Source organism: Narcine bancroftii, chromosome 1, assembly GCF_036971445.1.
Source record: "Narcine bancroftii isolate sNarBan1 chromosome 1, sNarBan1.hap1, whole genome shotgun sequence".
NCBI classification, from domain to species: Eukaryota; Metazoa; Chordata; class Chondrichthyes; order Torpediniformes; family Narcinidae; genus Narcine; species Narcine bancroftii.
The window spans coordinates 294,487,094-294,508,008 of NC_091469.1; the positions used below are offsets into that span (position 1 = coordinate 294,487,094).

Genomic DNA, 20,915 nt, shown 5'->3' on the forward strand with positions numbered 1-20,915 from the left:
GCCAATTGTGGAGACAATCCAATATTATTATTAGACCAGCAACATGAGGCTTTACAGTCTTTGGCAGTACTGAATATCCACTGGGCTGACTGAGCTAAATGCCCAAAGTTAGCAGAGTGGGAAAAAAATGTTCTATATTTACTAAACCTGCCAGGGTGTGTTCTGGTACTTCTCAGCAATTTTTACTAAACAAATAAAAGAGTAAATTTGGATTTCTAAGTATATAATGCTCCAAAATGCTTCCCAGGGTGGTTATATAGTTTTCTGAGCAGCGCAGTAACCAACTTGCACACAACAAAGGAAACACTAACGCCCAAGAGACACTTGATCAATTTATTAGAACTCTTGATTCAGAGATATGTCAGAAGGGACAGGGGAAAGAATGTCACCACTCACTTTTAGATTGTGCTTTGGAGGGTGTCTAAGCTGCAGAAATGGCCTCTGTTTTCCTGACTTAATGTGAGCCTTGCTGGATTTATACCTTTCATCAGGTTTCTAAAGAATGAGTTAACACTTGTTTGCATTGACTGTTTGGTCTTGACTCAGGTATAGGCTGCTTCAGAAAAGAATTAAGAGTCAACTCAGAATGTACAGGGACAAATAATGTCAATTAATCTTTTTTTTCCCCTGAAGTTATTCACTGAATCAATTAAGTTTTTTTTTATCGTAACTTGAAACATTTTGGTAAATTTTGCCGACACAGGACCTTGTTTATTCATCTTCTCGATCTCTGATCTGAATTCAAATGTTTCTCCATGTAATTACTAATACTGAAATTTTTTTTTCAGCCCTTACATTATTGGCACAATGAACCAGGCAACGTCATCCACACCTAATCTCCAACTTCATCACAACTTCAGGTATTGTCTGAGCCTGTTCCCTCCTGGAACTTCTTGCATTTTTGATCAACCTTTGAGTTCTTATTTCTTTTGCGCAACTTAAATAAGCTTCAGACTTTCATTTTAGCAACTATTACCTTGACCAGCTTCTACATTTAAGTGTCCAAACTGTCTTTTTGAGGCTTTTCCTATTGATTAAGCATATTAACAGCAGTTGATTGTCCAAAGGTGTTTCAGTCAGGAATCTTGATTGTGAAATTTAATTAACCCAGGGCAGTGAATCAAATGGACTTTAATGTTTTGCCATTATAATAATTGGGGTATATAGATATTTTGACATTTTTTATGTTATTTATTGAATTGATTGGACCAAATTCTGGTCAGCAACTGGACAACTTGCTGTGTTGCAAGTTCCCCAGAGAGTTGAGGAATCTTAAGTTGATAGAGATCTTGTTAGACCACAGCTCAAGTAAGACCCCGAATGTCTGGCAACTATCATATTATCAAAGTCAATCCCAACGATCTCTCACAGAAGTATTATGCATAATTAATTTAAAAACAAACATGCACAAAGTAACTCATGAAGATCAGAGCCTAAATGAAGAAAATGGAAGCTGAAATAAACATTTAAAAGATCACTTTTAAATCCCAATTTTTAAGTATTCACATGAAGGGATTAAAATATACAACCCATCTGGTGGTGGAACAACTCAGGGGGTCGAGCAGTAGCAGTGGGAGAAACAGACTTTGATGATTTCAACATCGTGAACATTCCAACGCCTGCAGCCAGTAATGATTTGGAAGAGGGAACCGAGTGCAATGCATCTTAAGTCTGCAGATGACACGAAATTGAGTGGAAAAGCAAATGATGCAGAGGATGCGGAGAGTTGCCAAGAGATATCGACTCATGAAGTGAGTGGGCAGATGGGATAAAATGTTGGTAAATGTGAGGAGGTTATCTACTTTGGAAGAGAAATACGGTGGATCGGGTTATTATTTCAATTGTGACATTGTGTCCAGAGACTTGGGAATGCTTGTGAATAGATCGCAAAAAAGTTGGCATCCAGGGGCATCAGGTGATTGAGGAAGGCAAAAAGAATGTTGGCCTTCATTGCCAGAGGGACTGAACAAGAGCAGGGCGGTTCTGCAACTGATCAGGGCAATGGTGAGGCTGGACCTGGAGTATTGTGAGGAGTTCCAGTTTCCTTGAGAAAGAATCTACTGGCTTTGGCAGCAGTGCAGAAGAGGTTCAGCAGGTTGATTCTGAAGGTGAGGGGGTTAGCCCATATGGAGTGATTCAGTCACTACTGAAATTTAGAAGAATGATAGGAGATCAATAAGGTAGAGGGTTGGAAGGTTGTTTCCAATGGTAAGTGAGACGAGAACTAGGGGACATATAACTATATAACTGATTACGACGTGGAAACAGGCCATGTCGGCCCTTCAAGTCCACGCCGGTTCACTTGAACAATGCAACAGATTCACTTCTTCCTGTAAAGTGGTAACCTCAAGATTTTGGGGAGATGAGGAGGAGATGGTTTTCCCAAAGAGTTCTCACTGCTTGAGGAAGCAGTTACGGTTATAAGATTACGGTTAAATAGATTTTTCACAGTAGGTGAATGAAGGGTCATGGGGATAAGGCAAGTAGGCAGAGCTGAGTCTACAACCTGATCAGCCATGATTTTATTGACAGATCAGGCTCAGTGGGTCAGATGTCATTCTCCTATTCCTATTTTATACTTTCTTATGTGTGTACACAGCCATAAGCTTGTGCTTTTGGAGCCAGACATATCATTACCAATTTCTTTAATCTCATAACAAAGCCCAGGATATTTTACTGCACTCGTGAAAGTATAAACCCCATAGAATAGGAGATCCTTGATTCTCGTGAAGAATGCTCCAAACCAGCCATTCTCAACGGAGGCCTTCGGCACCTCTGAGGCTCACAGCACACATTGAACTAAAAGTCTCGTTTTCCTTTCTCCTCACGTGACCTACATATTTTTAAAGTTTTTTTTTACGTAGTCATTAGGAGAGAAGTAAGGAAGAAACCAACTAAGTTTGACTACTTCACGGGGAAGGGGGCCTATAAATTTTCAGCAGAATCTTGGCGGGTGGGGGGGGGGGTGGGGTATGGTGCGGAGAACAGAGCTAAAAGAAGATCGAGAATGGCTGCTCCAAACAATGCTTGGGCGTCACAAACAAAATTCCAGGATTTCCATGTTAATCTGTGCTTATGGGAAAATCCAGAAGATTGCTCTAATTTTTGGGGTAGTAATGGCATACAGCTTTACTGTTGCAAACTATGGGTAGATATTTGCTTCAGCCAGCGAGTGGACCCAGTGATGGGTTAGGTTTACACATAGTCTGCACATTGTGGAAGGTAATGTGGAGTTTCTTTGGTGTTATTTTTCTTAGTATTACACATTTTGCATGCCTTGCTTTCAGAGGCTTGTTGAATGAGCAGTGGGTGGTATTTCAAAGCACTCATGGTGAATGCAGAAGGTAACCTCCATATTTTTAGGATCAGACACTCAGTGATTTGATGTTAAAACATGGAACCGCAGGATTAGCGCCACACCCTGCGCAAATGAAAAACTCCAAATTAACATCCTTTTTCTGTTACAGGTGGGTTCTGTGTGCTAACCACACTGAACCGGTTAAAGGTTTCTTAGGCCGCTACCTTCGTCGGAAACTGATAGAAACTGAGATTAGTACAAGAACAAGAAACACGGAACTAGTCAGGATCATTGACTGGATCCCCAAGGTCTGGCACCACTTGAACAGATTCCTGGAGGCTCACAGTTCATCTGATGTTACCATTGGTAATTATACCCAAATGGAATGAGAAAAAAAAACTTTTTAAGAGCATCACAGTCATATCTTCTTCACAAAGTCTTTCCAAATTAAAACCAGATATTCTCAAAGACATTTTTAATGTTAATGGTCTGAATATTTTTGCCTAATATCAGAGACAATAAAAAGAATACCAAAGGCAGGGAAAACATTTTTTAAAAATCGCTCAGCATCTACTCCACTGTTTCAGTAATTAATAGAATCCAACACTGAGATCTAATATATTTTTGCAAGGCATCATGTTGCCTTATGGATTATATTTGCTGATCCATGCAATGTGTGTCAAACCATTCACCTGCAGATGGGTTCAGGACATGTGTGTGTTTCCCATTGCACAAGACTCAGGTTGGCAGGTCATAAATGTATTGAGATTCTCCGGAGTGCTTGCTGATGGAATTTGTATGTCACACATTGAATGAAGGGTGGCAATTTCATCAAGAATCATGTGAAGTGTGCCCTGTCACATTCTCTTGAGGTGACTGGAAAAGAATCCATCATTTATTATATTTTTCTCTTAATCACTCCTTAATTTCGTGCAGAATTCCATGTCCAATGGAGGCAATGATGATCAGCAATGAGTATTTGGAATGCTTTATTTTGAACTGGTTCATTGTTCAGGGTGTGTTGCAGTTGAGGTTTTTAATAACCCTGTCGATGCTGATTCAGGCATGTTTACTGCACAAAATGCAGGAGAAAGAAAATCTGGCCAACTTGTGTCCAATTAATCTTTTGTTGATAACAGTATGAGATAAAATATTGTGGACTGCTTTGTTCCATCCAACGCCGACCCTCCAATGACTTTCTTATTGATGGCCATTTCCCTCCACAATTCATCACAGCCTTGTTCCAAACGTGGACCAAAGAGCTGAATTCTGTTGATGAGGTTAGACTGACTTTAATATCAAGGCATTTGGTTGTGCGTGGCATTAAACATCCCTGATAAAACTAGTCAAAAGGGATTAAGAGAGAAACACCCCAATGACTGGAGGCACTGCATCCATGCAACAAAATGATTGTGATTGTTGGAGGTCAGTTGTCCCAACAATCGATTTTCTGGTCAATGTCCAAGGTGCAACCATCTTCAGCTCTTTTATCAATAGCCTTCTTTTCATCATAAAATCAGAAGACTGGGTGTTCATTAATGGTTGCACAACTGCTATTGAAGCAGTCTATAACTGCACACAGCAAAACCCAGACAATATCCATGTATTGGATGATAATGGAAAGTAACATTCATGCGACGAATGTGCCAGGAAAGGGCTGTCTCCAACACACGAGAATTAAATCATCAACCTTTCATATTCAAGTCATTATCACTGCCAAATTCCCCCATCAACATCTTTGGGACAACAAACTTAACTGGACCAGCCAAATAAATATAATAAAATCCCCATTATCCAGAATTCAAGCAACCAGCAAAAGAAAATTTGAAATAAATAAATGAATGCAATTAAAATTAAATAAGAATTTTAAAAAATTTGGCAAAAATGAGGGAAAACATTCAGCCACCAGAGCTGCCCGGTCATGCCCTGCCCGTAACGGCTATTTGAATAGTTTCAATAAAGTTGTCTTTGAATAAAATGGTGCCACCCAGGATGAAGAGCTGGCCGATGCCGCTCGCCGCTGGGGTGACTCTCCCCAAGTGTCTCCCTATCCCTGCCTACTAAGAGTCTTTATTCATCTGTTAAGTATATTAGTAAGGCTTTATCTGTAAACTTGGGGGAGGGAGGTTAATTATGATGGCGGCACAATTGGCGTAGGGATTAGCGCATCGCTGTTATGCATCAGTGACTGGAGTCCTAATTTAAATTATACGAATTACCTGATTAAAGTGAACTTTACAGAATGAGGGACCACAATATTGATTTTTTTTTTCAAATTACATTTTGCATTGTCTTTATCTTTTAAACTGTTTATTCTTAATGCAGGTGTATTAGTTAGGCATTGTGTCTAAGGCAACCATAAAATTCACATATACGGTATCCACTAACCCCAGAGGCGTTGGATACCGGGGATTGTACTGTATTGCATCAGAGCAGGTTAGGGACTGGATGTCCTCCCTTGAGTAAGTAGCCTCCTGACACACGAAAGCCTTCCCACGCAAGTTAGGAGTGCGATGTAATGCTCTACACTTACCTGGATGCCCTTAAGAATGTCTCACGCCATCCAGGACCTAAGCCACAAATCACAATAAATAGACATAGCACTGATGAATGACAAAGTCTCAAAATGAGGGTCATTGGCAAAATCACCAGCTGACCACTTATTAAAGTAAATAATTCATTTTTTTTACTGAGAGAATGGTTAAATGGAAGCTACTGTTATTTCAAAAAGAAACTGAGATTTTGTAAAATCCATTGGTGAAAATACTAATCAAACTTTCAATATAATGCCTTGTTGTTTAGGTCCTCGTCTTTTCCTGTCCTGTCCAATGGACGTTGATGGTTCAAGGGTTTGGTTTACAGATTTGTGGAACTATTCCATTATCCCTTATCTACTGGAAGCAGTGAGAGAAGGACTACAGGTACTTTGTTCTTTTCCCCCCAAAATACAAGCAGATCTTTTGATGAACGGTTATTAAATTTTTCATGATTGCAAAATAGCCCTAGACACTGTCATTACTTGCCTCCAATGAGTGAATAACAGAAGCACAATGTGGAAACTCGTCCCCTGCTGTTTGCACAAGATAGGTTGCAAGATCGGCTTTTCAATTTCAGTACCATTTCGAGTCTCACGAAGGCACACATTTAATGGCATCAGCACACCCTTTTGTTCAACTGAGAAAGCCAAAATTCTGCAGGTGCTGAATATCCAAAATAAAACTGGAAATGTTCAGCAGGTTTCACAGCATCTGGGGACAAGGAGTGATGGAGAGAGAAATTGGGAGGATTTTTTAAGTTGATGGTACTAGAAATTTAAAAAAGGTTTTCGAGGAAATGAGGGAGTAAAAGTTTGTCTGGTACAATGAGAAATAGGATGACGATTAGAAAAGGGACTGGGTAAATGATGATGGGAAGGAATTAATGAGAAACAAATAGCAGGCGTAAAGAAGAGAGACAAATTAAAGTTATTTGAACAGAAAAATAGTGAATGCTCACAATGTGAATTAGACACAGAAGCCCTTCTAATCCATGCAAGTCCCATTCCCCTCCTTATTTTCTAGTAACTTATTTTCTCTCACATGCCTGTGAACATTACACAAAGGAGAATTTACAGTAACCGGTTAATTTACCAACAGTCTTTGGGCTGCTGGAAGAAACAATAGAACCCAAGGGACCAACTTTCTTAGGGGGAAGATCTATCACAGTTGTACAGTGAGAACCACATGATGTGTGGACCTTTTCTTTATAATAATTTTATTGAATATTATATAATAGTACATGCATACATAAAGGAATGATGCATAAAACTAATACAAACTGTAATAGAGCAGGCAAGCACAATTCATGGCTCATAACTGCTCAAGAGCTGTAGAGATACTGCGAGCAACCAGGGTTCAAAGTTGGCGCTGTCTGTAAGGAATTTGTACGTTCTCTGTGTCTGTGTGGGTTTCTTTCAGGTGCTCCCGTTTCCTCCCACCTTTCAAAAATGTACCATCAATTGGGTGTAATTTGGCGGCACGGGCTCGTAAGCCGAAAGGGCCTGTTACCATGTTGTTTGTGTAAATTCAAATTAAGATGGAGAAGGGCAGTCAGAGTGGCACTGGGCCAGGAACACATTGAAGTCCAGCAAAATTGGCATGCAGAGCGCATCACCTCCAAATTATTTGCCTGCCCACCTAAATGTCTTAACACCTCACACCCCACCTCTGCCAGAGTCAACACATCCCCCTCTGGCCTCGTAAACATGTCAGGACCCACAGAACCAGAATGGAAACAAATTAACATCATCACAAAGGATTACTTAAGAAGGAGAAGACATTTCAGAAATTATTGTTCAGTTTAAGTTCATTCTAGTTATTGTCTCTGTATTAGGATTACTTCGAGTGTAAGAGTTGGGAAGATATGGTTTAGCTGTATTAAGGTTAGGCTGCTCTAGGATTACATCTCTGGTCACCCCATTATGGGAAGGATGTGAAGGCTTTGGGACAAGACACAGAAGAGAGGTCTGGAGGCTGAGGAGAGGTTTGTAAAATATGCAAAGCAAATATGTATTTTTTTTTCCCCAAGATGGAATTGTCAAATACAAGAGGACATTTATTTAAGCTAAGAGAGAGGAAGATTAAGGGAATGCGTGCAGAATTTTTTTTAACATAGAGAGTGGTGGATGCCTGCAATTGGCTGTCAGGTCTAATGGTTGACGCAGATACATAGCAGAATGACTGGAATAAACCACAAAAGTCTGCAGACACCGTGATTGAAGTAAAAACAATGCTGAAGAGAGTCTGCAGGTCAAGCAGTGTGCTTTACTTAGCAAAGTCAACAATACATAACCAATGTTTCAGGATTGAGCCCTTCCAACAAGGTATGAGCAAAATATGGGCAGGTGCCTGACAAAATGGTAGAGGGGAAAGGGCAGGGGTAGGATCACAGTCTGGAGGCAAATGGTGGTTAAGGGAGGGTAGGCAAACAAGGGGAGGGGTGGTGGCTGTTATGGAGAGCTGGAAGAAAGAAGGGTTGGAGTATGGAGGGAAAATGGGGAACAGGCTGGTAGAAACCAGAGAAGTTAATGCCATCTGGTTGGATGGAACACTACGTGTTGCTCCTCCAATTTACAGGTGACTTTGGTTCGGCACTGCATGAGGCCATGTCGACGTGGGAGTGGGGCACAGAATTGAAATAGTCAGTCACTGGGAGATCCCTGTCACTGATGCGGACAGAGCAAGGGTGCTCACTGAAGTGATCTCCCGGTCTGCTTCCAGTCTCTCCGATGTAGAGAAGGACACAACAGGAGCACTGGATGCAGTAGATGACTCCCACAGATTTACAGAGAGGCTTATTGGAAGATGGAAGGGTATGTGTCATATGCAACAATTGAAATTTAGTTCAATTTGAGCAGCATGTTCAGTGCAGGCGTTGTGACATAAGGAGCCTCTTCCTGTGTGGTTCTGTTCTATCTTTTTACTTCCAAGATTGTTTGAAGGGTTGGCCATCTGAAGTCAGTTTTTGGAGATTTTTTTTTTCACTGATTGATGAAATGCTTTTTCTTGTCTTATAGCTGTATGGAAGAAGAGCTCCTTGGGAGGACCCAGCCAAGTGGGTGATGGAAACATATCCATGGCTTGCCACTCCACAGCAGCACGAGTGGCCCCCTCTGCTGCAACTGAGGCCTGAGGATGTCGGCTTTGATGGCTTTGTTCTCGCCCGAAATGGAGGTTCCAGTAAACAGGCTCAACAGAGCGACGCTGAGGGAGACCCACTTGTGAGTTGGTAAAATTCTTGTGAGTCTATAATTTAGTTCCAGTAATTACAGCAATGCAAAATTTTGAACCTGCTGGATTCTAATGAAAGGCTTATTTTGCATCAGCCCTGAGATGTTGAGAAAATATGCTTCGCAAGGCCTTAACATTGCAGGTTAGGGGAGAATAAAACATCAACATATACATGCACAGCCAGTCTGTGACCACCCCCAAATCGCAGGAACAGCCCCTTATATTCCGTCTGGGCACTATCCAACCAGATGACATTGGAATCAACTTTTTTGGTTTCCGTTAGCAATCCCATCTCTTCCCCTATCCCTGTCTCCTTTTCTCAAGCTCTATCTTTTCCTTTCCTCCAACTACACATTTACGTAGTAACCCACTCCCCGATCAATTCTGACTGTTCCTCTCCTGTCCTCCAATGTCCAATTGTGGCCTTTTGCCTGTTGGCCTGTTCTCCTCCCCAGTTCCTTCCTCCCCTGTTCTTCCCTCCTCCCCTTGACCTTTCTTCCCTCCTCCCCCTGTTCCTACAAGGGTCCAAGTCACACTGGTGTACAAGCCCTCTGTTTAAGTCCCTTCAAAAAAGGTCCAGGAATGAGTTCTCTAACTAATTACTATTGAAGCTGACTTGAAAGATAGAATATAACCATCCGAACATGCTCCCTCTGGATCACAGTTTTTTTTTCCAAAAGGATTGCTTCCTGAAAAAATATTGTGGATTATGACAGACAACTTCAAGATCATTTCAGATTTTCTCTGTCACGTAGGAAGTTGGAGAAACTCTATTGAATCTAGCATAATGATGCTGACACATTGTGTTTGTTCAACTCGCCTAAAAATGTTTTGCCGCTGATTTTCATTTGTACTCAGCATCTGATGCCTCTGGTGTCAGGGTCCAACAGTAGTCGGCCAACATTGATGGATTCCAGTTGCCCTGATACTGCTTTTCCATGGTTGCAATATCCTGGTGAAACCTTTCACCATGTTCGTCGCTGACTGCGCCAAGATCAGCAGGGAAGAAGTCCAAGTGTGAATGCAGAAAATTAATTTTCAATGACACTTAATAATTTTGTATGCTTGGAGCATCATTGAAAATTTGACAGGATGTCACAAAAATAAGTTATATGTAAAAAACAGTACATGATAGGGAAATTTTTAAGGTGATTTATGTGATCAGCAGCCCAAAATCTATAAAATACACTATGTTCAGGAACCAAAATCTTTGTTCTCCAGTATTAGTTATCAAGGACCAGATTAGCACATGAAGCAGAATATTATGTTGAACAATAGTAATCACTTGGATCTGATCTCCCGAGTGCAAAGGCACCATGTTAAAATGCAGTGCGTACTCCAAACTTCAAAATCTTGAAGCAGACTAACTTGTAAATGTAAATTTTGACTTAGATATGGACACATTGAGCAAGAGCTTGTTATAGTTAAGATCATAAGATCAAAGAACAGAAGTAGGCCATTCAGCCCATCGAGTCTGCTCTGCAACTCCACCCTGAGTTAAAGCATTCTCACATCCAGTTCCAAATTCCATCCTTTTCCCCATATCCCTTGAAACCCTGACTAATTAGATACCTATCAATCTCCTCCTTAAACTCTCCTAATGATCGGACATCCACAGCTGTATGTAGCAATGAATTCCACAAATCCACGACCCTCTGGCTAAAGAAATTTCTCCTCATCTCTCTTTTAACTGTGCCCTCTTGTCCTGGATTCATGGATTCACCCACCAAGAGGAAACATCTTATTCACATCTACTCTGTCCAATCCTTTCAGCATTCGAAATCTTTCTATGAGATCCCCTCTCATTCTTCTTTTACTCCAATGAATACAGTCCAAGAGCCAATAAATGTTCCTCAGATGTTACCCCTTGCATTCCAGGAATCATCCTAGTAAATTTTCTCTGTATTCTCTACAACATCATTACATCCCTTCTAAGATAAGGGCCCCAAAACTGCACACAGTACTCCAAATGAGGTCTCACCAGTGCTCCATAGAGCCTCCTCAACACCTCCTTACTCTGGAACACTATTCCTCTTGAAATGAATTGCCAACATAGCATTTACTTTCTTTACCGCTGATCCAATCTGGTGGTTAACCTTTCGGTTATCCTGCACGAGGACCCCCAAGTCCCTTTGCACTTCTGAATTTCCATTTTTCTCCCCATCCAAATAATAATCCGCCTGTTTATTTCCTCTTCCAAAAATGTACAGCCTGTACATTTCTCCACATTGTATCTCGTCTGCCATTTCTTTGCCCTCTCTCCTCAGCTGTTCCAAGTCTTCTCTGCAACCTTTTGGCTTCTTCAACACTTCCTACTCCACCACCTATCTTGGTGTCATCTGCAAACTTTCGCCACAAATCCATTTAATCCATAATTAAAATCATCAATATACAAGCTTAGATTCTACTGTTAAAGAACAGAGTAATTGCTAACTGAATTATGTTGTGCAAAATGTGATTCCAAACCACAGCAACTGGCAGCTTTTCTTTCTATTTTAACTCCCCAGAGCTTCAGTCTTCAGTTGGTACCTGATATATGAAAGGATCCCCATTTCTTGTTTTGTTTCCCCCTTTTGCAGATGAATATGTTAATGAGGCTGCAAGAAGCTGCAAATTACTCCAGCCCCCACAGTTACGACAGTGACTCAAATAGCAACAGCCATCATGATGACATTCTTGATTCTTCTCTGGAGTCCACGCTTTAGATCAAGAAGTTCTGCCAAAATATTCCGTCACTTCTGTCCACTGTTTCTCTGGACACTTCTGTTGAAGGTGAGGACTTAGAAGAGAAATGAAAACTGACCAATAACTTTTGCTCGCTTTGTTGGACAGAAGCTTTGGTTTATATAAAAAAAATGATGGGGCTTCAAGTACAAGACACTTTAATTCAATTTTAAATATTGTAGCTCTAGTGGGTGCAGGTAACCCTAGGGAGACTAAATTTGGGGTTTTTACCCTGTCTGTTTTGTTATATAAATGAGAACTGCACTATTTCTTCATATCATTGCTGGGGGCAGTTGTGTCAAGCCAATGAGGAAATGTTGTACGCTGCATATCTAATTAGTATGTCCTGATTTTAAAAGATATGGACCTGACATAATTGTGCCATGTACTGCCCTGAAAATATGTATCCTATTGCTGCTCTCAGCCAGTCAGCAGACACTGGACATTTCAACCAACTCTTTCAATAATGGAGAACGAGGGAGAGGTGGGGGAGGGGTGGGTTGGTCGGGAAGGGGTGGTGGATGCAGATTCCCCCCTCCCCCCTACTCCACGGAAGGCGGTTTTGGTGCTATGTACCCAGCCGTGTTGCTCTTTTGAAGTTGGCTGGTTTCGAAAGATAAGCCGGCACAAGATTTCTGGTCTCGATTTCACCCACAATCCATGCGCATCGAGCACCCAGGAAAATGCTCGAGGTGTTTCGCCGACTGCCAGCCGTCAAAAGCATGGGGCGGTACTTTCCAAGACCATGAGAAGCAAGCTCGGGGAACACATGGTTGAGCCAGAAATCAATGCTGATGGTCCCCATTTTCTCCTCGTCTCAACACACACACACACACACACACACACACACACACACACACACACACACACACACACACACACACACACACACACACACACACACACACACACACACACACACACAGTCACTAAGGCTTGTCTCCTCACCAGGACTAGTAACACCTCCAATGGAGTTGCACTTTTTCTTTGCAAAGAAAAGCTGGATTGAGCTGTACCTCAGCGAAGAACCGCAATCCTTTAGCCAAATCCACGCAAGCCTTTTTTTTTTACAACAACTGGTGCTGGAAATAAAAGATGCCTTACTCCCGCTCTCTCTTTTGTACTGGTTTTCCAGTTGCTTTTCTTTGATATTTATTTTGTATTGTTTCTGGAAAAATAAACAGGGCTGGAATTTCATCTCAAAACGTTAATAAAAGTCTAATTATTTTTAGTCAGTGTTGTTTCAAATGATAATCGAGTCATAATGTTATAAGCAAAACAAACAAGGAGGAAAATCAATGATTTCTCGGTTCATGATCGGCCTGCAGTTCACTGTGTTTTGTTTTGTGAGGGTGAATCTGCCAACATTAAAACACGAGACTGTAGAGTGTGATCTTTAATCCGGTAGATAATGCTGTCAATGCAACAAAGAAAAATCTTGTTAGACACTACAAAAATAATGATGTATAAATACTGAAATTATCCAGTGACTAAATAATAGATTTTAAATTGGAGTACTTGTTGTGCAGTGCTGTTGTCCCCTGCTTTTATGTGATGTATTAACATACAATCTGGTGTTGATACACTTCGACTGATCAATGTGTTTCTCAATACCTCAATGGGTTTGTTATGCTGCCATTATCCTGTTGTTACTGTATTCTAATCCAAATCTCTCCATTGTTGCATTGAAACTGTGGTGAAACAGTTCAGCTCAGAAGGGGTGAAAGGAAAGTGTGGCCCAACGCTCAAGGAACTGCTTCTGAGTGTGATTTTTCTTCCTTTGAACATGTAATTATTTTAAAAAATGCTTCCATAGATCCCTCCCCCCACCTTCACCTCCTTTCACATCAACTGTGTCTGGTTGTTTCATGGTGTTCTAAGTTTAAGATGCTATGCAATGTTCATGCTAATTCTTAACGGGAGCCAAAAAAAAAATTGTTTTTTTTTCCAAACTGCCAACAATTGTATAGGCTGAAAGAGAATTGTAAATGGCTTTTGCTTAATTTCTAGGTGGTGTCTTCTGTAAATTTTGGGGAAATTTGTTCAGTGATGAAACGCCAATCATAGTGTAATAATTATTGTTCCAAACCCATATTTGTTACGTGATAATTTTCACACGCTTGTTAAATGGAAAACAATTTGTAGGATTTAGTGATTTAAATGTTTTGAATGTGTTTAATATGATGTACATTTTTTCATTGTAACATAAATTATAAATAATTGATTACAGTGATGCATTTTGATGAATTTTCTAGCCATTTTTAAAACACTAGGAAATGAGTATTTTGTGTACTGTATGATGTGTCATCCATTTGAATCATGTTCTGGTCACTCATTGGATTCAATACAGCCTAAACAAGACCATGTCTCATTGGAGGAATAAATCTAGTTATTGTGCCGGTTTTAAATTATTCCTGATTCAATAAAATGAATGCTTATTTATTCAACCTTTTGCTTCCTTGCTACCTTTTCTCCCAAACAATGGTGAAGTGGAATAAGGTGCAATGATATTTGAATTTGGCGCGCTCTTGTTTCTTGGCACGTTACTCCTGGCCGACCCTGAAATGCAGTCCAGCATAGATGTTTCAGGAATTACAAGTTCAAGTAACGACGTAGAGTGAGAATATTTGCTGTGCGAGCAGTCCAGCTAATCAACCATGCATATTACACACAGCAAAAACATTACCCTCCTCCCTCCCCCCCCCCCCCCCAATCCGCAGTTTGGCTTTCTGCAGTCCGAAAGTAGATCATATTCAGATTGACTGCCATCTTATTGCAGTGCCTGTGTTCAAGTAAACTTCTTTTAATATTGTTATAATTGTTCTATTTTATTATTGGTTATTGTTGTTAATTTTATTGTGCCTAATTGATAAATTAAACTTTATCATAGATGTCTATGCATAGGAAAAAACATAGTAGGGTTTGGTACTATCCACAGTTTCAGGCATCCGCTGGAGGTCTTGGAACATATCCCCCACGGATAAGGGGGGACTACTGTACTGAGTTACAGGGAAAGATCAGTTAGAACAAAACAAACTCCCCCTTATTTTACTTGTGTGAAATCATTCAAATGCACGAATGAAGCTCGCACACTGAAGAACTTGAAGGTCAGCATGCTCTGTACTTGGCAAGAAATACTAAATTAGGACAATGAGGCGGTTGCTGAGCGATTGGGTTTACCAGATGAAATTAATTGAATTGTTCCATGAGATGTGTACCAAGATGCAGTAAAAAGCTTTGTTTTGCGTGCTCTTCAAGCAAGCCAACTTCTACCTGGTTCAGCAGGTAGTCCAAGAATAAAACATACTGTCACAATAAAACAAAAGTGAATTCCATTATCTAGGTGTGCCTTGACTGAGTCCTGGCTGTGGAGGAATGGGATGCAGTTCATGATCACACAGTGAGCATTTATTGTTAGTGTGAGAAAGTGGTGTTGTAATGCAGGTGTAAGGATCTTTGCTTGTGAATGTTGAGAGTCTATGACCTCTCAGCTTGTTCACTGAGGCAAGCAGAAGGATAGATCTTGCTTCATGCCTGTCTGTACTGAGATTGGATCTGTGGATCTATTGTGGTCCTTTTGGTTAGGATTAAGGCCTTGCAAAGCATGTTTGAGGAGACACAGGCTCTCCCAACTGATAAAGTCAATGGGGTTAATGTGTCCAATAAAGGCCATGTTTAACTGGAGGATGGTGACTGTGGAAATTTTATTCAAGCAATGCAACAGGGTAAATCAGCTAATTACAGGACCAGTGAGTTTAACATCAGTGCAAAGGATTTTAAAAATTCTGAAGGACAGGATTAATTCACAATTGCTTTATTGATGGGATGTTCTGACTGATGAATGTGACTGAATTTTTCAAAGTGATTCCAATGAAGATTGAGTAGAAGTCCAAAAATCTGGATTCCAGAAATCCAGACCATCCGAGAATCTGGTCTTTTTGAAAAGTCTCAGCATTTTTAAATTTAGCGGCCTTTTGTGTGTGAGAGTGCACCCTTAAGTGGCGCATATACACAGCGGCAACAAGCGACCATGCTTTTTGTCAAGAGTTAACCTTTTGTTTTAATTGGTCGTTCTGATAAATGAAGCATGCAGTATTTGCTAATGAATAAACTAAAAAACTTACCTGTTTATCTCTTCTTTATTCCTCCTTAAATTTGAATTTGAAAAGTACTGCTCGAGAATCCAGAAAATCCAAAAGTCCAGACTGACCCAAACCCAAGCAGTTCAAATTTTCAGACTTATGCTGTACTGCTGTTGACACAGTCAATGTGGACTACAGTGAAGCCTTTGATAAAATCCCTATAGGCAACTGGTTCAAAGAGTCGGTGTGAATGTGGTCCAGGGCAGTGTAAGGAATTGGATCTGAAATTTGAGTTGGTGATAAGAGGCAGAAGGTGATGGTTGAAGATTGCTTTTTCCAACACACTTCACAACTTCTTAACCACCCAGGCTCCGGACTGCTGGAGACTGGCTGAAGGGCTACCAGAACTGGGATTTGAGAGGATGCCGAGGGCGCTGAAGGGTTCCCAATCGTGTCAGAGGTTCAGATCTGGTGATGGTTTGGACTGGACTCTCTGTGGCTGCCGGGGGCAAATCTGTGGGCACGCGGCGACTCTGGGGGGAACTCTCTTTTGCTTCTCTTTCTCTGACCAAGAGGCACTTCAGGCAATTTCTACCAATAGCGAATCCGTCTGCCTTGACAGCAGATGAAAACAAAGTTTGTGTCTTATTACACTGTTATTATTACATGACAATAAATTGAATCTTGAATTTGTGTGGCCACATTGAGGGATCCATCAAATTCTACGAAATCTCCTTTGGACAGTTCATTCAACCTGAGAATATATGGACCCCTCTTTCAGTCTCTTATTCTTTTGTTGATCACTTTAATTTTTTTCCCCCACTGAAATCGGCTCCTTATATATTCATGCAGAACCCTTCATGATTTTGAGAATGGTGATTTTTTTTTAAGTACTGGATTTTCCTTATGATTTTCCTGACCATGTGGTCTGGCTTTATTTTGTTGAGTGAAGAGTGGGAGCAGAATGTTTGTTTTAAAATAGCACACTGAAATTGGGAGTAAAGACTCGAACTTGAATGAAGAAAGTTGGAGAATAATTTAGCATATGCTGCAAAGTAAGTTATATTCTCCAGGTAGCAATTCACCAACCTTTGCTTGAAAGTTGAGCTAAACGCTGATTGAGCTGGAATAGTTTTGCCAACATTTATTATTGTGCTGCATTTTTTGTAATTCATGTCAATGTCCACTAGATGCCAGTCAATACATAAAAAATTGCATTGTTAATAGCATCGAAGCACAAGGTTTGTGAATTTCCTCTCATGAAACATGCTTTTTTTTTAAAATTTAGACATACAGTATGGCAAAAGGCCCTTCTGGCCCATAAGCCCGTGCCGCCCAAATATCCCAATTAACCTACAACCTCTCCCCAGTACATTTTGAAGGGCGGGGAGGAAACCGGAGCGCCCAGAGGAAACCCATGCAGACACGGGGAGAACGTCCAAACTCCTGACAGAGAGCGCCGGATTCAAACCTGGGTCTCTGACCTTGTGATTGCGTTGCGCTAACCGTTTTGCTAACTGTGCCACCCTTTGATGTAATTTGATAACAATCCTTTGTTCGATGCACCAAATTCTCTAGCATTTTGCATCCTGTAAGATCTGATAATAAATCAGAATCCAGAATTGGTCACTTCACGTGTGAATCTGCAGGGGTCATTCACTGCATTTGATGCCTTTTCTACGTCAGGGAGACTGGACGCAGACAGGGAGATAGTTTTTCTGAGTACCGTTGCTCTGTCCACTGTGACAGCGAGGACCTCCCAGTGGCCAACCACTTCATTTCCACACACCATCACCTCACTAACGTAACTGTCTACAGCCTCACATACTTAGTGCCAAGCCTAGCCCACTCACCCATTGGAGGAACAGCATCTTGTATTCCATCTCAACACACTAACCAGATGGAATTAACATCAACTTCTCCAATTTCCATTATCCCCCTCATCTTCTCTCCTTCTCCCTCTGTCTCCTTTCCTCCAGCTCCCTCCCCTTTCCCTTCCCTCTCTTATCAGAAGCCCACCCTCTTCCTCTATAACCTCAGCATTTTTTTCCTCTTCAACCCTCCCTCTTACCTGTTGGTGCTCTCCCCCTGTCCCATCCTCCCTCCTCTCCTCCCTTCCCCCCCCCCCCCCACCTTTTCTTCAGATATCTACCTGTTTTATTCTTCAGATTCCTGACAAAGGTCTCAGGCCTGAGAAGTTGACTGCCTTTTACTTCCTACAAGGCTGCTTGACCTGCTGAGTTTCTCCAGCATTTTGTGTATTGAACTTAACCCCAAGTATCTGCAGATGTTCTTATTTAACTGGAATTCTTCTCTGTGTGTCTCCACGTGTTCAAAGAACTTGAGATAATAAATAAAGGCCATCTTCAAAAGACTAAAATGAATGGAGGATTATCACTTCCCCAAATTTTAATTGGGCGATTAACGTACAAAATTTACTTTTAGATAAGTTGGTGAATCGATCTTCTTGGGTAGATGGAACTGAAGTTTTCCAAAAAAACTTCTATGTTGGCAATTTTAGGATTTTTTTAACCATTTTCCTTTCCTAAATTGACACACAATCTGTTAATGAGAAACAGGTTGAGAATATGGGCACAATATAGAAAATTCTTTGGGTTTAGTAGTTTTCTCTCTGGCTAGTCCCATTATAGATTATCATCTTTTTCAGCTGTCTCTGCTGGATGTAGGTTTTGAGGAAGGGTGTAGATTAGGTATCCAAAGTTATAAGGATCTTTTTATTTAGATAATTTTGCTTCTTTTGAACAATTATCAGCTAAATTTAATCTTTCTAAACATTTTTTGGATATTTACAAATTAGGCATTTTGTTAAGTCCAAGCTTTCTGATTTTCCTCAAATACTAATATCCTTGATGTAATTTTTAACTTAGTTTTTTTTTCATTGTGGATTAATGCCATATATTTATAATGATTTATTGATTTAAGATCAGCCTCAGTGGTTGGGATTAAGAATGATTGGGAACATAACATTTGCAGATGAAGATTGGTCTCTACTCTCAGCTTGACCAACGTCATTTTAAGGCTGTTAGTCTGATGCTGCCCCAGCTTCTACCCCCGCCGGTTTGTTGTCCTGGGAGTCGCTTTAGCGATCTCTGTCCGTGTCTGCTGCCGCGTGATGTGCCAGCCTGATCGCTGCAATTGCGGGCCTCCACAATTTATTGATTTAAGATCAGCCTCAGTGGCTGGGATTAAGAACGATTGGGAATATAAAGTTTTCAGATAATGATTCCTCACTTTGTGCAAGGTATTGCTTATTACAATTTAAGGTGGTCCACAGAGCACATATGTCTAAACTTCAATTATCTCATTTTTTTGCAGATACTGATCCACTATGTGAGAAGTGTAAACTTTTTGAAGCTTCACTGATCCATATATTTTGGGAGTGCCCACATTTAGAGAAATTTTGGGAAGGCATTTTCCAAACTTTATCAATGATTTTTAAGATTAATTTAGAATCTTGTCTGTTAATTACTTTGTTTGGTTTTTCACATGATCCAGATATACTTCTGTCTGGATCTCAAGAGAAAGTTTTAGCCTTTACCACGCTGATAGGCAGATGAGCAATTTTATTGAATTGAAAGATGACTCTTCTACCCATACACAGTGGTTACATGATGTAATGACCTATTTAAGCTTGGAGAAAATTGGGTACAATATTAAAGATAAAAAGTTTCAATTTGTAAAGATGTGGGGCCAATTCATATGCCCCTTTCTCACTTGCAAGTGGTCCCAGAAATTAACGGCCATTCAGCCTAAAAGGGCCGAGTGTGAATGGAAAATCTCAACACCAGCGTGAGATGACATCATCTCACGATGGGGATAGATGGCCTTGACCCCCTAGTACAATCAGGCAAATGTAGAATGGACATTTGCATTCTGGAATAGAAATTACCCAAGTTTTTTTGCGTGAGTAAGGAATGTGAAGGAAAAAAAATTAAAATGAAGGTATAAACTTTGCTGTGGGAAAGTCACAGCTCGAGAGAGAGGAAATAAATAGCAATAGCGGATATTTTTTAAAGACCATGAGAAAAGCAATGGGGGACCTGACTTCCCAGAATGCCATGCAGCAGAGAACCCCCTCCATGAGTGCTCCGTGCATGCAGCCGTGCATACAGCCCTTTTTCGGACGCATGGGATTCTGGGAGAGCACGTCTTCCGTCACTTTTTCCCATAGTATTTATAAATTGTGCGCAATAGCGCTACCAATGATCCCATGCTCTTTAAATTGTGCATGATAGTGCTACCAACTTGTCCACACTGTTTAAAAATTGTCTGCTATTGCTACCACTTTCACACGGTTCCTTATAAAGGTTTATATAGGTTCTCACATCAACAACAGGGGCTGAAGGGCTGTGCTGTGCTATACATAAAGCTTAATTACATAATTGTTCAAGTATAAGATCATAATACAGTGATCAAGATTTAGGGCGGGTCCACCATCACTCGATGCGCCATGACATCACCGGTAGAAGGTAGAACAGTGCTAACCCCGGGGATGGCTCCTTGCAAGTGTGAACACATGCAATGTCACGTTAAGAGTGGTCAAATGTGAACAGAAAAAAAAACTCAATTCCTATCCGGGACACTGAACAGCTGATTTAGTGGGATGCAAGTGTAAAAGGGGCTCTAGAACACTAACGTGATTGGAAGAATTAAGAATTTTGAATGTTCCGGAGATTCTCTGCCCGACATCTGGAGATCACCATCAGATCCCCATTTTCCCTTTGTTAAAAACAAGGTATCCTTGATTAGAGGGAGTGGGTCAATTAGATTTAGTTTCAAGGTTTTTTGTTTGTTTTCTTTTTTTCTTTTTATTATTTATTTGGCTTAACTTGGCAAATATGGGTTAATTCAATAACTTTTCACATATGGATTAAGGAACTGTCTAATGTAGTTCCATCCATTTTTTTTGTATTTGTGTGTATATATACATATATATGAGATGACTTGCTCTATGTTTTCTTTAAAATTTCTATATTAAACTCAATTTAAAAAATTTGAAAATCATCCATTAAAACATTTCCT

The 20,915-nt window shown here is 40.5% G+C and overlaps 1 protein-coding gene across 10 annotated transcripts in view; it reads left to right on the top strand.

Annotated features, from left to right (window-relative positions):
• The window catches only part of nav2a (neuron navigator 2a), a 411,462-nt gene extending 397,225 nt beyond the window's left edge, over positions 1–14,237 (top strand). For 9 of the 10 annotated variants that reach the window (XM_069904879.1, XM_069904824.1, XM_069904830.1 and 6 more), the window contains 5 exons: positions 789–860; positions 3,468–3,664; positions 6,101–6,219; positions 8,853–9,056; positions 11,646–14,237. In XM_069904879.1, coding sequence (XP_069760980.1) covers positions 789–860; positions 3,468–3,664; positions 6,101–6,219; positions 8,853–9,056; positions 11,646–11,771 — 718 coding nt within the window. In that variant the 3' untranslated portion in view covers positions 11,772–14,237. Of the gene's footprint in view, positions 1–788; positions 861–3,467; positions 3,665–6,100; positions 6,220–8,852; positions 9,076–11,645 lie in introns of all 10 variants that reach the window. The other variant, XM_069904846.1, reaches the window with a different exon arrangement.
• The last annotated feature ends 6,678 nt before the right edge of the window (positions 14,238–20,915 follow it).